Source organism: Calidris pugnax, unplaced genomic scaffold (assembly GCF_001431845.1).
Source record: "Calidris pugnax isolate Ruff unplaced genomic scaffold, ASM143184v1 scaffold44, whole genome shotgun sequence".
Lineage (NCBI taxonomy): Eukaryota > Metazoa > Chordata > Aves > Charadriiformes > Scolopacidae > Calidris > Calidris pugnax.
This window is the reverse complement of record NW_015094506.1, coordinates 32,778,944-32,794,830: the sequence shown is the minus strand read 5'-3', so window position 1 is coordinate 32,794,830 and position 15,887 is coordinate 32,778,944. Positions and strand designations below refer to the sequence as shown.

General features: G+C 41.1%; 1 protein-coding gene across 1 annotated transcript in view; it reads right to left on the bottom strand.

The window, feature by feature from the left end:
- Nucleotides 1-15,887, bottom strand: part of CFTR (cystic fibrosis transmembrane conductance regulator) — an 88,141-nt gene that overhangs the window by 6,912 nt on the left and 65,342 nt on the right. Inside the window, exons 22-24 of the mRNA XM_014963246.1 lie at nucleotides 10,139-10,381; nucleotides 7,733-7,888; nucleotides 222-311 (exon numbers count right to left, since the gene is read on the bottom strand). Coding sequence (XP_014818732.1) covers nucleotides 222-311; nucleotides 7,733-7,888; nucleotides 10,139-10,381 — 489 coding nt within the window. The remainder of the gene's footprint in view (nucleotides 1-221; nucleotides 312-7,732; nucleotides 7,889-10,138; nucleotides 10,382-15,887) is intronic.

Below are 15,887 nucleotides of genomic sequence, written 5' to 3'. Positions count from 1 at the left end.
TATGTTTTTTTTTTTTTTTTTTTTTTTTTTTTTTTTTATCTCTGACAAAGGTGCCTTTTTATTAGGTAATAAGGAAACATGGTTTATAGCACAGCATCACCTTTCCTCAGCACTTTTTTTTCCAAGACTCTATATAAATATAACATCTGACAATCATTTGACCTTAACTGCACTCTGCTGTAACCACTTCACCAGAGACAAATAACATCGAACAGTTTTACCTCCTCTGCAACTTTCCATATTTCTTCGTCATTCCACTGTCCATAAGGATCCAAATTCATCCGAAAAGTTCCAGAAAATATGAACACTTTCTACAAGAAAAAAGATATACAGACACAGGTAGATAGATACCCTGAAACACTGTGTAAAGCACTGTAAATTGTAAAACATACAGAGAAAAGAATAACCTTCTGCTATTACCCTATAGAGGTTATTAAAGTTTTTTTTTAAAAAACTACAGCCCTTTCCCTACCCCTGCTCTGGCCTCCCTTCCATCACACACGATGAAGAGGATGCACATGTCCTGGCACTGGGAGCCCATCCTTCTCACACTAAATTTTACTTCTCAGCTCTGCTCTCCTCATCAGTTTGGGCAAGAAGATTTAAGCGACCATCCCTTAGATACACGTTTTGTGGCTCAAAAAACAATGACTCAGAAAAAATTAAATATTTGTTTAATCTCTTTTTACATGGGGTGGGTGTGTGAGATTCTGGTGGAAATGAGGTTCTTCAACGGACACTGAGGTTGCACAACATCTCTTACGAGATAAAACCGAGGTGTTGCTTTCTGTGCTGCGAGGTACACCTCCTGCTTGTTGCAGGGAGAACTTGCTCTCCAAGAATGCAAGTGCCTTGTTGAGAAATATCACCATTTGCTTGCTTTTTCCTTGTACATACAGAACAAATGCAAAGATGAAAGATTTGAGACAATTATTTTTTCCTCTTTTGTCTTTCCGAAGGGAATATTTATTTAGACAAAATGTGTTGAAATGCCAGCAATTTACAGCCACATAATTTTGTGGAGTCTTGGTAGTCAAATGCTACTGAAGGCAGTGAAGGACTAGCTGTACCAGCAGAAAAACGACTGAGAGAATGTACTTAGCAAGTACTTTCCCAGAGTGTGGCCGGTCTACCACAATTTCCATCTGACCTAACCCAGGAACTTGGCATTCTTTCATCAGATTTCAAAGTGATTTATACACACATTTACATGAATCATTTAATTATCATTAATTAAAAGCTGAACGTGGCATTGGAAAATAAATTACATTAATGAATTTGCTTAATTAAGAGATGAAAACCATTGCCAATAACTTCTTTGGTGTAAGAGAGGAGGAAGTATCTGATTCAAGAGAGCAGAGAGCAAAGCAGCTGCAGTCAGTGGGGTGGATTTAAGGGTGATGGCATCTTCACCGTGCTGCCGGCAACACACCCCCACCGAGCTACAGTGCACACAGCTAAAAGTCACTTCTGGTGGAGACTATGGGAAAGAGCAGACTCTTTCCTTTATAACCATGATTGCTAATAACAATGAGTGCTTGGGGGACGTGCCACACAGCCCTTTTCCCATGCCCTGCGCTGGTCCGGTGGCGTGAGCGGGGTGACATATTTGCAGCAGGATTAGATTCTTACAAGTGGTGGGTGCGGTGGAAATAATAACGCTGTGGAAAGAGTGTCAGACCTGGGTTTGTTCACACTTTGAGCACCATACATTGAACTAATGGAATAGGTATTTTCATTTCTCAGTGGTAGAGAATAGTTAACTGAACAAACCAGTTTTAAAGAAGACAGGGCTGAATAACATTCCTGCTGAAGTGCAGAAGGCAGAGAAATAAAGGGTGCTACTTTCTTCAGAAACTGCTGTTATTCCTAATAACCGGGCTTTCAAGAAGTAGGGCACTAAAAGCAAGCTATTCCTAAAAGTACTTTCTTTTTTTTTTCTCACAAGGTAAATATTTCATTGTCCTGAATTCTGGTACTTCTCTCTTCGTTTCAACACCTCCTTCCACCCAGGTCACTAGAAACTACATAGGGTTCACTTAAGTAAATATCATGCAAGTCATATGGGCAGTTTAGAGTCCACATAAAAAGAAGCAGAAAAAAAAAACCACCAAAAATTCTTAAAAGCTAGAAGTCTAAAGTGAAAAAACACCAAAAATTAATCCCATGGACTTCTGCGTTGTTTATAAATGTAGAAGAAGTAGAAATTAGGAGAGTGTTGGAAGGGAAATGCATGGCTGGGGAGACTGGCAGCAAATCTGGACCCGTTTCCTCCTCAGTCACTTGTTCAGCCAGGATAATAACCGTGATCATACATATGTGATCATACAACAAATACTTTCTCAGACCTGACATCCACCCACAAGCAAAACACTCAGGAATATAAATATGGTCATGTTTATGTTCTGACCACCCCAAATATTGCAAATCAACCCCTCTGAAAGGCATTAATCTCCCTCAGTGGCTGGAGCCTCTGCATATTGGTTACGGTATGGGATACACCCAGCTTGTGGTGATAAGTTTCCTCAGTGATTTAAGTGTTTTGTGGAGAACCAAGACCCTGAAGTACCTTAGCAAACGCATACAGAAGAGTAAAGGACCAGTTGACAAGAGGCTGCTAAGGAGTGAGAGGCTGCGAGTAGCTGCTGCTGCGAGACCAGAGAACCCATCTGCAGCTCCTCAGCCAGACCCAGGGACCCTCGTTCCTGTATATCCCAGGGCTGGAGAGAAAATGCAACATCATCTGGAACCATACACCACTTCCACACACCGAGAAGTTAGAGTAACAATATGACCTCCATGTAGCCTCCTACACTTTGTATATATCCATGGCAATAATATCAACATGAAAGAAAATCAAATTGCTATGTGAATGCTTTAGTATTAGGTGCAGAGTTAGAGGGTTTGTCTCTATAAGTGTCCTTTTACATTGAGGTTGAAACATTTACAGACAAGAATAAGAGCATGGGAGCAACAAAGACCTTCTGCAAGTCTTTTTGGGACCAGTTCTGTATTGTTCTCCCCTGAAGATGCTAAAATCTCTGCCTCCCACAGAGCTTACTGGTAAACATAAGTGCTGCGCTCCTGGCAACACTGAACCCATGATGTAGAAAACCACCTATATACTGCCCAAAATGAACAGGTGACATTGTTAATTAATTAAGAACCCAGCCTCCGTGGGACCCTCTGTGGGACCACCCCTGGGGAGCGGCAGAGCTCAGCAGGCCGCACCGCGCAGGAGCAGGCTGGCACATAGCACGCTGCAAAACAGACACCTCCATGACCTCTGAAACTCTCAGAAGGGCATGAGAAGCAAAACAGTGCTGGAGACAGGTGGAGAGATAGACAGATGTAATGAGCAAAGTGAGACAGCTACTGAAAAATTGGAACTACAAAGAGAACAATTGGGAAATTTCAATTCTTAAGTAAAATTACGGAGCAAAAGTGATTTGGTTATTTTTTTGTCAGCTGGAAGTCCCACAAACTGCAGTAATCTCGTTCTCCATGTGCTACGCTTGATTTTAATTCTATATGCAGGATTTACACACAGAAAACGGTGTGAGATCCTCCAGGATGCAATGCAATAACACTCAAGAAGACACCAGAAGTCATCCCCTTCCTTTGACTTAGCAGCACCTTATGGGTCTCAGGTTTCTCTTCATTTATTTTACTCAAAAATAGGCTGCAGGTCTCCTGCTCTCCATTCAAAGCCAAATTTCTGAAGGCATTTTCTCGGTTTGACTCCATTAAATATTTCAAGATGCAATCTGCATGAGAAGCTCTATGCAAAAGAGCTTCAGTGTGTTGAAACCAGATGCAGCTGGATGTCCTCATCCTGGAAATGTGTCATGAGGAAACTCTTGCAAAAGAAGCATCAGAAAGGACTTCCCAGAAAGAAGGAATGATGAGCTGTGATTATTCTTCGATCGGCCTGTTATGGCTGGAGTAATTGTTTTGCATGAGAATGACAAACATCCTGTAGGAGCAGCGCTGTGGTCAGGCTGTGCTTCAGCAGCACTGGAACTTCCTCATAGGTGCTCCAGGAAATGTGTTTTATATGATTTACCCCTTCACGCCGTTGCAATGCGCTGACAGCTGGATTTGAGATACTGAAAGAAATATGTTTTTGCCTTTGCTCCAGCTCAGCGTGATCCCTGACCACCCCACAGGCTGTTCCAGCATCACCTGCGGGGAGCAGCGTGTTAGGACACTGTGTGTGCTATGCAGGAGCGCATCAGTGAGGTTCCATCCAACAGAGGAAAAACACTTCTTTTCTTCTAAATTGGGAAATTTAGGGATAAGGAAGAGGAGAGAGTTGAAAAGTTTTCATGAGGAAGCACATCTCAAGTAGAGCTCTGTTCTCCTTTTCTTAGTGACGCCTCTCCTGGTGATGCTGAATCTCCACGTGTTGCCGTAGGCCAGGCTCCCAGGAAAGGAAAGGCAACTTCTGGTTTTTTTTCCCCATTCTGAAGCGTGGGTGAATGGCAAAGAACAAAAGGCTCCCTTTGTTCTGCTGGGAAAGGCAGGGTGGCATACACAATTTCTCTTTCCTGCTGGGAAAGTGCTGGTGAAAACTTCATTTCACTCTGAATGCAGGAACTTTTGAAGCATAATGTACAGTTCTTTGGCAAGGCTTTGGGACAGGAGCTGCGAGCTGAAGCACGCAAACAGGCTGGCAACTCCCATGACCTTCCAGAGAATGGAGGGCTGGGATTTTTTGGCTTTGATCCATGTATTAGGGACTTCCAAACTGAACTAAATGTATAATTTTAACAATGAACTAACAATGCACCTCACTAGCAGAAGGGCAAGTTACACTGCCTGTGTAATAAATGTCTCTCACATTTTGGTGATGGCTGCAGAATGATGTTTTCTGTACCATTAGTGACTCTGTAATAAGTACTCAGCAATGAGAATTATTAATCATATTTTTCACTGGAACAAGGAGGCTACTTGTTACCAAGCACTGGGTTTTCTCCTTGACTCATGTGTTGCCAAGGTCAGCTGGAGATGAAAAGCAGAAACCCTGCTAGGAAACCACATCCCAAAGGAAGAAAGGGCTGAGAGAAAAAGGATGACAATGAGAGACAGGGAAGCCCCTTCCAATACAGAAAGTTATACTTGGCTGTATAGCTATGTCAGGAAAGTTTCCCAGTGGAGACATACTGGTAAAAGCATCCTTCATCCTGTACAGCTATTCTTTGAGGACAGCTGTATAACGTACCTGTCCTCCAAACTAAATAGATACAGCTACATTTGCAGTTCACTGCCCAGCTGCCTCCATCTGAAGGGGTGAGTTTTCCTCATGCTTGCAACCAACAATCATGCTGTAGAACTGAACTAGCAATAGTAAAGAAGTAAAAGTTTGCAGGGACAGAGAGACATGAAAATTTGAAGAGAGGACAGAGAGTGTGACGACAGCTCAGCTATCAAAGGGCAGCTTGCCAAGCCAGCCTTAGCTCAGCGGGCAGTGTGCGACCAACCAGGCTGTCAGCACCGCTCAGGCAAGGAACAAATCTCACCAGTGGACTCACCATTGTTCTCTTGGTTCTATGTTGTTGGGGATGTAACTTGGCAGTGAAGGAAGGGTCTGTTCCGGCAAGGTCAAAGTGCTAAAAAATTGCTGTCTTTAATGAAATTTCAGAGTATGATTGCGAAAATGCACAAAGAGGAGACAGTTGTGCCTTCTTTGCATGCCTACTTTAAATAAATGCCACTCAGGCTACTGTGGAATTTTTGAAAGGGAAGCTATTACAACACAAAACTGGTCATTAAGTAAAAGAATTAAATTTTGAGTCCCTCTTACATTTGCAAAATCAAAGCCATTGTGTTTCCAGCATGAGCATTTCAGCGTCTTTTAACAGCTCCCAAAGCCAAGACAGTGCCATCAGGAACAGCTCGGTCAGAGTTAACTCCCACCTCAATGACACTGAAATAAATTGGGAGTGACTATAGCAACTGAGTGGCAGTTGTGTTAGTGACTTCACTACAATTAGTTTGGTTTGTTGTATTGTGGTAGAAAGCAGAAGTTAGCCTACATACCCAGCGGAGGGTGAAAGTGAAAGCAGATCTCTGCTCTTCTGTGATGGTTATGGAAAAGAAAACCACTATTTTGACAATGTAACCTGACAGCATATTTTTCAGTTGAATCAGCTGGCCGTTGCAGAGCCTCTCCAACTGTCTTAAAGTGACTCATGCAGTCAGTTCACAACCACCCCTCATGTAGTCAGTGCATTATACCCCACATATGTTCACTGCAGCTCACCAGCTTTTGAAGACAGTAACCACCTTTCTAAGACAGTAGACTCTCTGGGAACAAAGCAATATTCACAGAAAGCAGCTGGCAACTCCTTTGCAGTTGGGATGGGATGAATAGCACAGTAAGGGTTTGATAGATGGCAGTGAAAAGGAGATCCTTGGTCACCAATCCAGGGTGGGAGAACCAGGGCGACCAAGGATCAAATCATACTTACCAGTCTCTGGGGCTAGTAGCCTTCCCTCAAGGATGGCAAAAGGCAGGGCAGACTGCATGTCCCCTCACAGTGTGGCAGGCTGACCTGCAACTGGTGTTCCGTGCCTCCTGATACCACAAGTGACTCATTGGTAAGATTGCAGCCAACTGTTAATTGAATTATTCTGCCACTCACAAGATTTCCAAAGGAATGAACATTGTTATGGAAAAGACTGTGTACGTGTAGTGGCTGAAGAAGTACTCGGTGTGTCTTCTCAAAGAAGAGAAGGCTGATACGTGTTACTCCTGTATTAGCATTGTTGGAAAGGACTGACAGATTTCAACAACAAAATTACAAAACATGGCATTAAAATTATGTTGTTCATTCCATCACTTTTCATTCCTACCTTTACAGCGAGTGACCACTTTTTAGTGTTACTGCATGCAGCCAATAATGCTCATTTTTGAGATGGAAAATCCAGAGCTGTAACTAATGCAGGACACTGATCCAGGGGTGGGGACATTGGCAAGGGATTCAGAAGCCCTTTTCAGTTTGTTTGCTCCTCCTTAGACTATTTTTCTTGTTCCAGTTATTTAAGAGCATTAGAGTGCCTAAACCCAAGTGAGGAGTTGTGCCTTTTTCACCTCTGAAATGGTTTTGCTTCCCATATGCCGGGACTGCTGCAAGCATAAATAACATGATGCGCTCCCTTGTACATGCACTATGATGTGGTAATGAGAGGTAACAGCTAAAAAAGTGATGAGTCCAAGCTGGGGATCAGCTAGTGGTCTAGTAAAATATGAGAAAAGAAGTAATTCTGACACTGGCCTGTCAGGGAAAACAGGCAAAGTATAGTATCCACATGTTAATCATAATGTGTGATGTCAGGCTTTAGAAAACAGTAGCACCACTGAGAGCACTATTGATTGTATTTTTTTCTTCAGGTGTCACTATCTTATTTTGAATCAAGATGCAAACTATGTTTCAGAAGTGCAGGGATTAACAGCCTATGAACACTTCTGTTTGAGTGTGCTGTACTTTCCCATTTCTAGAACAATTCTTGTGAGTGACACAGACACCCTCAAAAAGTAGAGTTTGCTGAATCATTGCATCTATCCATCCATCCATCCACCCATCCCACTACTCTTTTCACAAAATCTTTGTCTTTTGTTCCTGTTTCTCAGCATAAAACAACTAACTTCCAGTTAAAGGTAACTATGTGCATATGGATATAGAACCAATGAAAATAAAGGCACACAAGTATAAAATAATCTCATTACCTGAGGAATCACTCCAAATGCCTTTCTCCATTGCTGCACACTAACCGTGTTCCAGGAGACTCCATCAATCTCGATATCCCCTTCTGTATTCAGCAGTCTTAAAAATGCAAAAAGCAAAGTGCTTTTTCCTGAACCAGTTCTTCCTAAAAGGCCTACCTGCAATGCAAATCATAAAAACAAACACTTAGTACTGCTCACATAGTAACCACAGACCAAGGCAGAAACACTTAGAGATCACAGCAGTGGAGAACAATCCAAATGGATCTCATTGGGATAGTAAATGTCATGCATTTGGAAATTATAAAAGCAAAGGCTGAATGAAACACTGTGCCAGACTCTTCTTTGTTTTGTTAGAATTACTAAGAAAAAGATGTTAGCTTACCCTTAGCTGAAGAACAGAAGTTTGCTTATATACTATCTTGTACTGATTAGCCCAGCTCTTTGTGCTTTTCCACTTTCTTTTGCTACAAAGCCCTCTTCAGCAAAACCCCATCCAGCAGACAAAACCCAAGTCAGGAGAGCACTTGAATCACATTACTGAGCTACTCCATTTCTATGTAATTCAAAACAGAGGGCCTAATACTGATCAGACCATGAATTTGTGGTGGGGTACCTTGGGGCTGAGGCAGCAGTCACAGCACACACCGTGCCACTGCCTTCCCCCGAGCAGCAATGCAAATCCTCAACCCGCCCAGCTGGTGCTGTCCTCCCTTACCTAAGAGGTAGGAAGAAACATAATGTGGATTTTTTTAAAATGTTGTGTTTCTCTTGTGGGATTGCACTGACCGGTCACTGGAATGAGCAATATCTGCAGTAAGCCCCAGCAAAGGCTGAGATACTGCCTTTTCCAACAGCTGAGTAGTTTTACACAGCTAATGCTGTCCTGTCTGAGCATGGGCTGCTTTTGTAGGCACAATATACGTGTGAAGGTGAAGAAGGGGATTCTTCCTGCCTGGCATGCTTTCCTTAACGGTGCCTCAGGCCTCCAAACCAGATGAACAAAGCTCTGTCCTGTGTTGCCACCCCACTCTGCCCTTTCCTGCTTGTTTTACATGTGCTTCCCTATGGGGCAGGGATGAATCCTCTCCAGTTTAAGGAGCACGCTCCAATTCTGGAAACGCTGCCTTTGAGTCCAGGGCTCACCACCAAAATTGGATCGAGTTCCTAAATCATAGCCATTGAAAAAGGGATCTTTGTTTTAATTGTTCTGCCCCCTCTCTATACAGTACAAAAGTATCTTTCATTTTCCATACTCCATTGCTTCAAGGGATTTTCCAGGAAGTAAATCCACCAGACCGCGGCGGCACCCACACCTCCACGCTCCAGGAATCACAGGTGCCTCTACTCCAAAGGCAGAGGACTTTTGGGATGGTGCTACAGAAGTCAGACCCCAGGTTTCAAAATTTTGGTGTCCTCAAACTTAATAGATGAAACATTTGGTTCATGTAAACCAAGACAGATCTACCAAACCTGGCAGATAGTGGTGCTATCCAAACTAGGAGGGAAGAGCTGACTTGTGGCAAAGCCAGGGAGCTGTCACGGAACCAGGTTTCTCATCTATGTGGCAGAATAAAAATCTCCTCTTTGTCTGTATAGCTCCAGCTCTGGAAAATGTGAAGCCTTTTCTCCCACCCCACCAAGAATGGTCCATCAGCATGAACCCAAAGCAAAATGTTTAAACCTCTGCCTACTTGCTGTCCTGAACTGCTCTTTCTTGAACGCAGTCCCAAACATACATGAAGATTAATTACAGGTTTTTCAATCTCCTGAAGAACAGAGCTGCTTATGGTTCATTATAGAATAATTCGGGGTGGCGTAGAGCCCTCCTGAAATGGGCAAGACAGCAGCTCCAGCCTCTGGAGCCAGCGGCGCGTTACCCTTGGCACAGCGGCCCGTATTCTTCCTTGCCCTGCCCCACCTGGGTCAGGCTGCCCCCGGCACCTGCGCTCCCCAGCGAGCCTCCCTCTGCCCAGGAGGAGAAGGCAGGTGCCTTCAGGCATGGGAATACGACCCCAGGAACTGCTGCATACACTATTTTATCGGTATATTCTGCTCCTCATGGCCAGCAAAACATCCCCACTGTGTTCACCAAGCTGTAAATAGCCTCAAGATTTCTAGGGCAACTAAGGCAGGTTTTCCTTGCCTTTTTGTTTGTTTGTAGTCAATAATCCTATAGATTACTGATGAACAATCCTAACAGGTGAGCTCTTTTTAGGAAGAGACAAAAGGCATTTCTGCTCTTCAGGTGCTGTAGATGATTACTTTGTTTTGTGACAATTTCATGTTTCCATTTACAAAACCTTATGGAACTCAAGCTACTCTTTACTTAATGAATAGGTTTATAACGACACCTCTACAGTTAAGCTTACCAGAAGTCAGATCAAACAGAACAAAACAGTGTCTCACCCTCTGCCCTGAACTTATTGAAAAAGAAATGTTTTCTAACACAGCAGCTCCTCCTTCACTGTATTTGGCTGTAAGGTCCTTCACAGTCATTTGGCCCCCGGATGGCCAGCTCTTCTCTTCCTTTGCATGCCTGTTTTCAATTACGAGGGCACTTGAAAGCTGGTTATTCTTCTGTGGCTTAATGGTTTTCGTCTCTTCGGTTGGCATGTCAATGAATTTAAATATGCGTCCAACAGACCGCATCTAGGAATCAAAACAAACAGAATTCTAATTGTAATTAATACTCAGCTACCAAAACAAATTAAATCAAATTATTCCTAATTACTAGCCAGACCAGTGAGTCTCTTTTCTGTGTAAGTTATACTACGATAAAATTTTCAAAGGTAGGACAACTCTTGTACAGAGCTCTAGATTCTATTGTTCTTTACTACTGACATTGGTCAAACATGATGTCACTTGCTTCACTTTCAAATGGAAACAATAGCTCTTTCCACCTTTTAAAATGTATTTTGGGAACTGTAGATGACCTGTGTTTGTGAAAATAAAGTATGATCGTGAAAGCAATCTTGGAGTCCTCAACTCCTCCCTCCTGTAGGGGGTTGCCCAACCGGAAAACTGAAGTTTCTTGAATAATGATTGATCTCCAAAGATCAGCAGAATGTGTGGAATTTAAAGATGTAAAGCAGTAGCATCAAGTAAAGAGGAACATTCATCAGACTTTAACATCTGAATATTTAAGAGAAATTATTTATACCTTTTAACCAAAATTAGTAGGGAGTTCCATGCTAACTAATTTTATATCTGCAATTATAGATATTAGGTGAAATAATCAATTCCTGTAGTTCACGAACTTCAAATGGAAGTTGCTAGTAGCAGTCTTGGTGAGTTTTTCAAAGGAGCATGGGACTAGAAGGGATTCTCTTGATTTTTTTTAAAAAAATATATAACTAACTCAGAAGGTGTGAATTAACAAAGAGGAAATTTACCTCCTTCATTAGAACTTCACTGCTCAGGTGGTCAGAAAACTTATTTAAGTAAACTTATTTTTAAGTCTCTGTACCAGTTTGTTCCTGTGCATTTGCTAATTTTAAATTCTAAATAACTATTTTTCCTAGTTGCTTTCCCCATTAATTTATGGATGGCCATCTTAGACCCAGTCAGCCTTTCTTCTCCAGGACTAAAGAAAATCCAGTTTTAAGCCTCTTTCTTAACATATGTTCTCCCTCTCCAAACATCCCATTCAATTTAATCTATCTGGCCAGACTGCACACAGCATTTTGGGTATTTCACAGGGACGTTGTACAAAGGCATTGATACTTTCCTATCTATATTAGGAATATCTTGATTTGCACATCCCAGGATCATACGTTCTTTCTTCACAGTCGCATCTTATAGTCACCCTCTCATCAAGTAGTGATGAGCCAAGATTTCCTCCATCTTAGCCATTTCTAACCGAGCAGATCCTTATTTACAACAAAGGTTATTCTTAGCAGTCCCTAAATTTAAGCCTACACTTTGGCTACTGAAATCTATTCTATATCTGCCATTTGAGATCACCTAATATCTTTTGACTCCCAGCATCCTTCATGCTAACATTGCCTTTCAGCTTTGTACCTTTGACAGATTTCTTCAACACAACTTTTTTTTTTCTTCGTTGAGAGCATTAAAAAAAGATTAAAATGAGCTCAGTCACAAATCTAATCTTTGTTGAGCAGCATCCCTACAGCTTAATACTTACAGCTTAATGTCATTTCCTTTCTGTCCAACTCATTAACTAGTTTGCAGTTCTTGTAATAATCCTGATCTCCATTTATATAATTTCTGAAACAGAGCCACAGCCAGTGCTTTACCAAAGACAAATGAGATCTACTACATTACTTTTGTCTGGAAAGCAAATTATCGAACTGAGTTATCAGGTTAGTCTGATGCAACCCTAACTGCAGCAAACCTGAGTGCATTCATCCTGTAAGTACTCTGTCTTTAATTACTTCTTCAAAATAGTTTCTAAAGACTGCTGCCATCAGACTAACAAACTGATGGTGGCATCAATGACTTCTTATTTCTCCACCTTAACCAAAAGTGATGGTTGTTATTCTATCACTTGCCACCACCTTTGCCAGCTTGGTGGATTTACTTGAAGTGGCCATTACAAGATCACCAGCTCCTCAGCCAGTTCTTCTTCTTTGTTTTCAGAAATCTTATCTTTATAGAAATATCACCACTTCAGAAATGAAGGTCTTTCTTGGCTTCATCAAGACCTGTGAACATTTGTACAGGCAGGGATTCCCTATAATTGCCCAAGAGAACCTACCTTGGTTGCACTGTCTAAAGTCTGCTGTGAAGTCAGCTGGACAAAGAGCCTTCTCTTATAACCGAAAATTTCATCTCTATGTCCCAGCTCCTCTGATAGATTTCTCAGTCACATCACATATACAGATATTTTAGACAGCTTAATACTTTAAATCAATTCAGAAGGATGCTTTCCTGGTGCTATAATTTGCATTATGATTTATATCTGGGCAAAATGCAGCATAAACGTCAGTAACATTTTACAAAGGTATCCATTCTTCCTTTCACAGGTAGAGATCTTCTGTCATTCATAATGACAGGTATAGTGTAGGTGACAGCAAGTTTCTCTCCATTATTCCCAGCAGCAATGTGCCTGCTATATTCACATTCTCTAACTAATGCTTTAGAATAAAGGAGTATATTTACTACTTCTATCTAAAAATGTCTAGAGTATAATACACTATTTTTAGCTTGCCTAATTGTATTTTACTGAGATTTTAATAACATTGCAAATTCTTTAATTTACTTTCTCATTAATATCACTTAAGCTATTCTTAATGTTGAAGAAGAATTCATAATATAATTATGTAATGTATATTTCCAGAAAGTGGAAGAAATAATTATTTTACAAGCAAGCTAATATAATTAATTTCATCAGGCCCTATGCTCTCTTCTGCTAGAAATAGAGCAGTCACTCTTTCCAGACCAGACATGCACATTATTCAATGACCATGTTGCAAGACTTCACTTCCTCAAAAACATTCTGTCTGGAAAGCGCAGTGTGGAACTGAGAGATGCTGTGAGAGGTTGGTTCAATGGCTCCTGTTGTAAAAAAAAAACCCTGTGCATGAAGTCACTGCAAAAACTGGGTCAATGCAGGCAGACCATATAGTTTTACTGAGGCTTCACATCTTCTGCTGTTACATTTTGGGTGCACTTATAGGACATATACTCTCTTTCCAAACTGCAAAAATGAAATATTTAGCTCGTGTCAAACTTGTTCTGATTTTTTTTTGCTCCTTCTCACGCTGCTTTGCAGGCAGAAAACGAAATGTTATAATAGATTTTTCATTATTTTTTTCCCTTCCAAATGACCAACACCTCACTTTGAGAACTGTCATTCTGATGCACATTTTACAGTCAAGTATTTTGTCTTCTTAAACTTTGAAATTAACAGTGTTCTGAGGTTTTCTGCAGGCAGTGGTAAAAAGCATGTTAAGATCATGTCCTAGTTAAAAAAAGCCCATCAATTAAACAGGTTAAAGGAGGAATAGCGTGCGAAAATAAAAGCATAAAACACAGCTGTAGAAATACCATTATTTTTCACAGTCCTAATTTTTATTTTGGTCCTCTTCTCTACCGTGTACTGCTTAAACTCTTCAGCATCCCTGATGTACAGGGTGGGGCACTGTGAGTTTTAGCAAGTGTGGTTTTAATGTCTCTTTGGGGGATTCTTTTTATATCTCCTTACATAAGTAATCTTGGCAACAGCAAAAGCATGGCATTTTCTCTTTCCCTGATAAAAGGAACTGTCCTTCCCAGTTATAGCACTGCTACTGCAGGATATACACCAGTGAAGGAGGAGGTTATAAAGCATTAAAACAGTCCACTGGGATTTGCCTATACTTATCTGTGAAAGCAGCACTTACTGGAAAACTTATTTTCTATTTCTTTATGAAGGAAAAAAATCAAAAATACTTCAAGATTGCCTGGAGGGATAAGAAAAAGCCTGAAAACCCGCTAACTGGATATTAGCAGAAATGATCAAAGTAAAAAGATAAATCTAGCCTAACTGGTAGCTTTAAATGAAACAATAGATAGCTATCAGAGTGACCACATATGTGGTTTTGTTTTGTTTTTTTAAAAAAAAGCAGAGCAGATAAAGTATCAGGGCTGTAAGAGAACAAAATGCCAAAACCATTATGGGATATTAAAAGACAATAGGGATTTTTCAGTTAAAGCTAAACCAGTTCAACAGAAATTGCTTCACTGAGAATATCTGTTTATGTAAAAACAAACTCCAACCTAGAAACTCAGATTTCTTCAATATATATGCCAGTGGCATGGAAAGCTCAAAGAGGAGATTGTGTGGAATAAAGTCAAATTTTCCACCTACCCATGTGTTTGGCCAGTATTTATTTTTCCTTCTTCATGCGATCCTGTTTGCCTACTCTCCTGCCTTCCCGTCCTTTGGTTTGCATTTATTTCACTGAAGCCTTGTACCTTCCATGTCTTGTAAAACAACTCAGTGCGAGCTTAATGTTATGTACTAATTACAGCAGCTATGCCTTTGGACGTGGTTTCAACCACTTGCAGAAAACTCCAGCTTATCTGATAACCAAAGACCACTACCTACAAATGTGCTACACCCTCAGGCATGCTTGTGTGCAGGCTGGTACGCGCAGATGCCACTGCTGCTCAAGGATGGGCAAGAGTGATGTCATCTAGAGCGGCACGTGCATAACTGTAACTGGAGACACATGGAGATGTGTCAATTCTAGTCAACCTGGTCCTGTGGGGAGCCTCAAAGTACCTCTTGAGAGAAAAGCAGAGTATAAACAAACAGACGCCTAAGTCAGGCACACATACAAGCCTTCGCAGGACATTTGTAATCAAATAATTGTAAAAGATTTTAAAGAGGGAAGAGCTAAATATGGAGAATACACGGAGCAGGAAATTATACACTTGCATCACCCAGCGAAGCAGTTTTATTATTGTGAAACCATGAAGCTACTCTGATTTGCTTGTGCACAGGAGCAGCTTCTGAATGTCAGGAAAAACATACTGCTGGCAATATCTATTAGTTTGCCATCTGCGATACCTAAAAATCCATCCCAGGCATGGGCAGATATCCACTGCTGGAAGAAGTCCAGAGGATCCACCTAAAGGATACACCTTATAAGGCTATCATTAATATAAAATAACTGCTGCTCCAGTACAGCAGTTTGTCTTAATATAAAGTATTCACAAACAACTTGAGACTTTCTTTTTAGGGGAAAGGGAGTTACTTCCTTATTGCTACTAATAGATGACATTTTAACATCAATGTATTTTAAAAAAAGGGGAAGTTCTTTATTAAAACCCTAGTGTGTCCAGCACCCCTTGAATCTCACCACAAGACTTTCTGTTGCTCTTGTGAAACACTTTCAGTTTGTATTAAGCTGTATAAGTGCACGAGATTCTTATACAGATTGTTGTACTTAAAGTGATCACACTATACCTTACAGGGCTAAAATGGAGTTTACAAATGGGAGCTGATTAACATTGTGGTCACTGTCAGGCCTTACCAATGGAATGTTTTACTTCAGTCACACCACTGCTGTTCAGCCTGTGTTGCAGTTACGGCAAAGAAGCCCTTTCACAAAGTGCTTGCCCTTCAAGACAGGCTGTTCTATCGAGCAAAGAAAGAGTCAGCATAAAACAATTGGTGGATAGGGAAAAAATGTGTCCCTGAATGGCA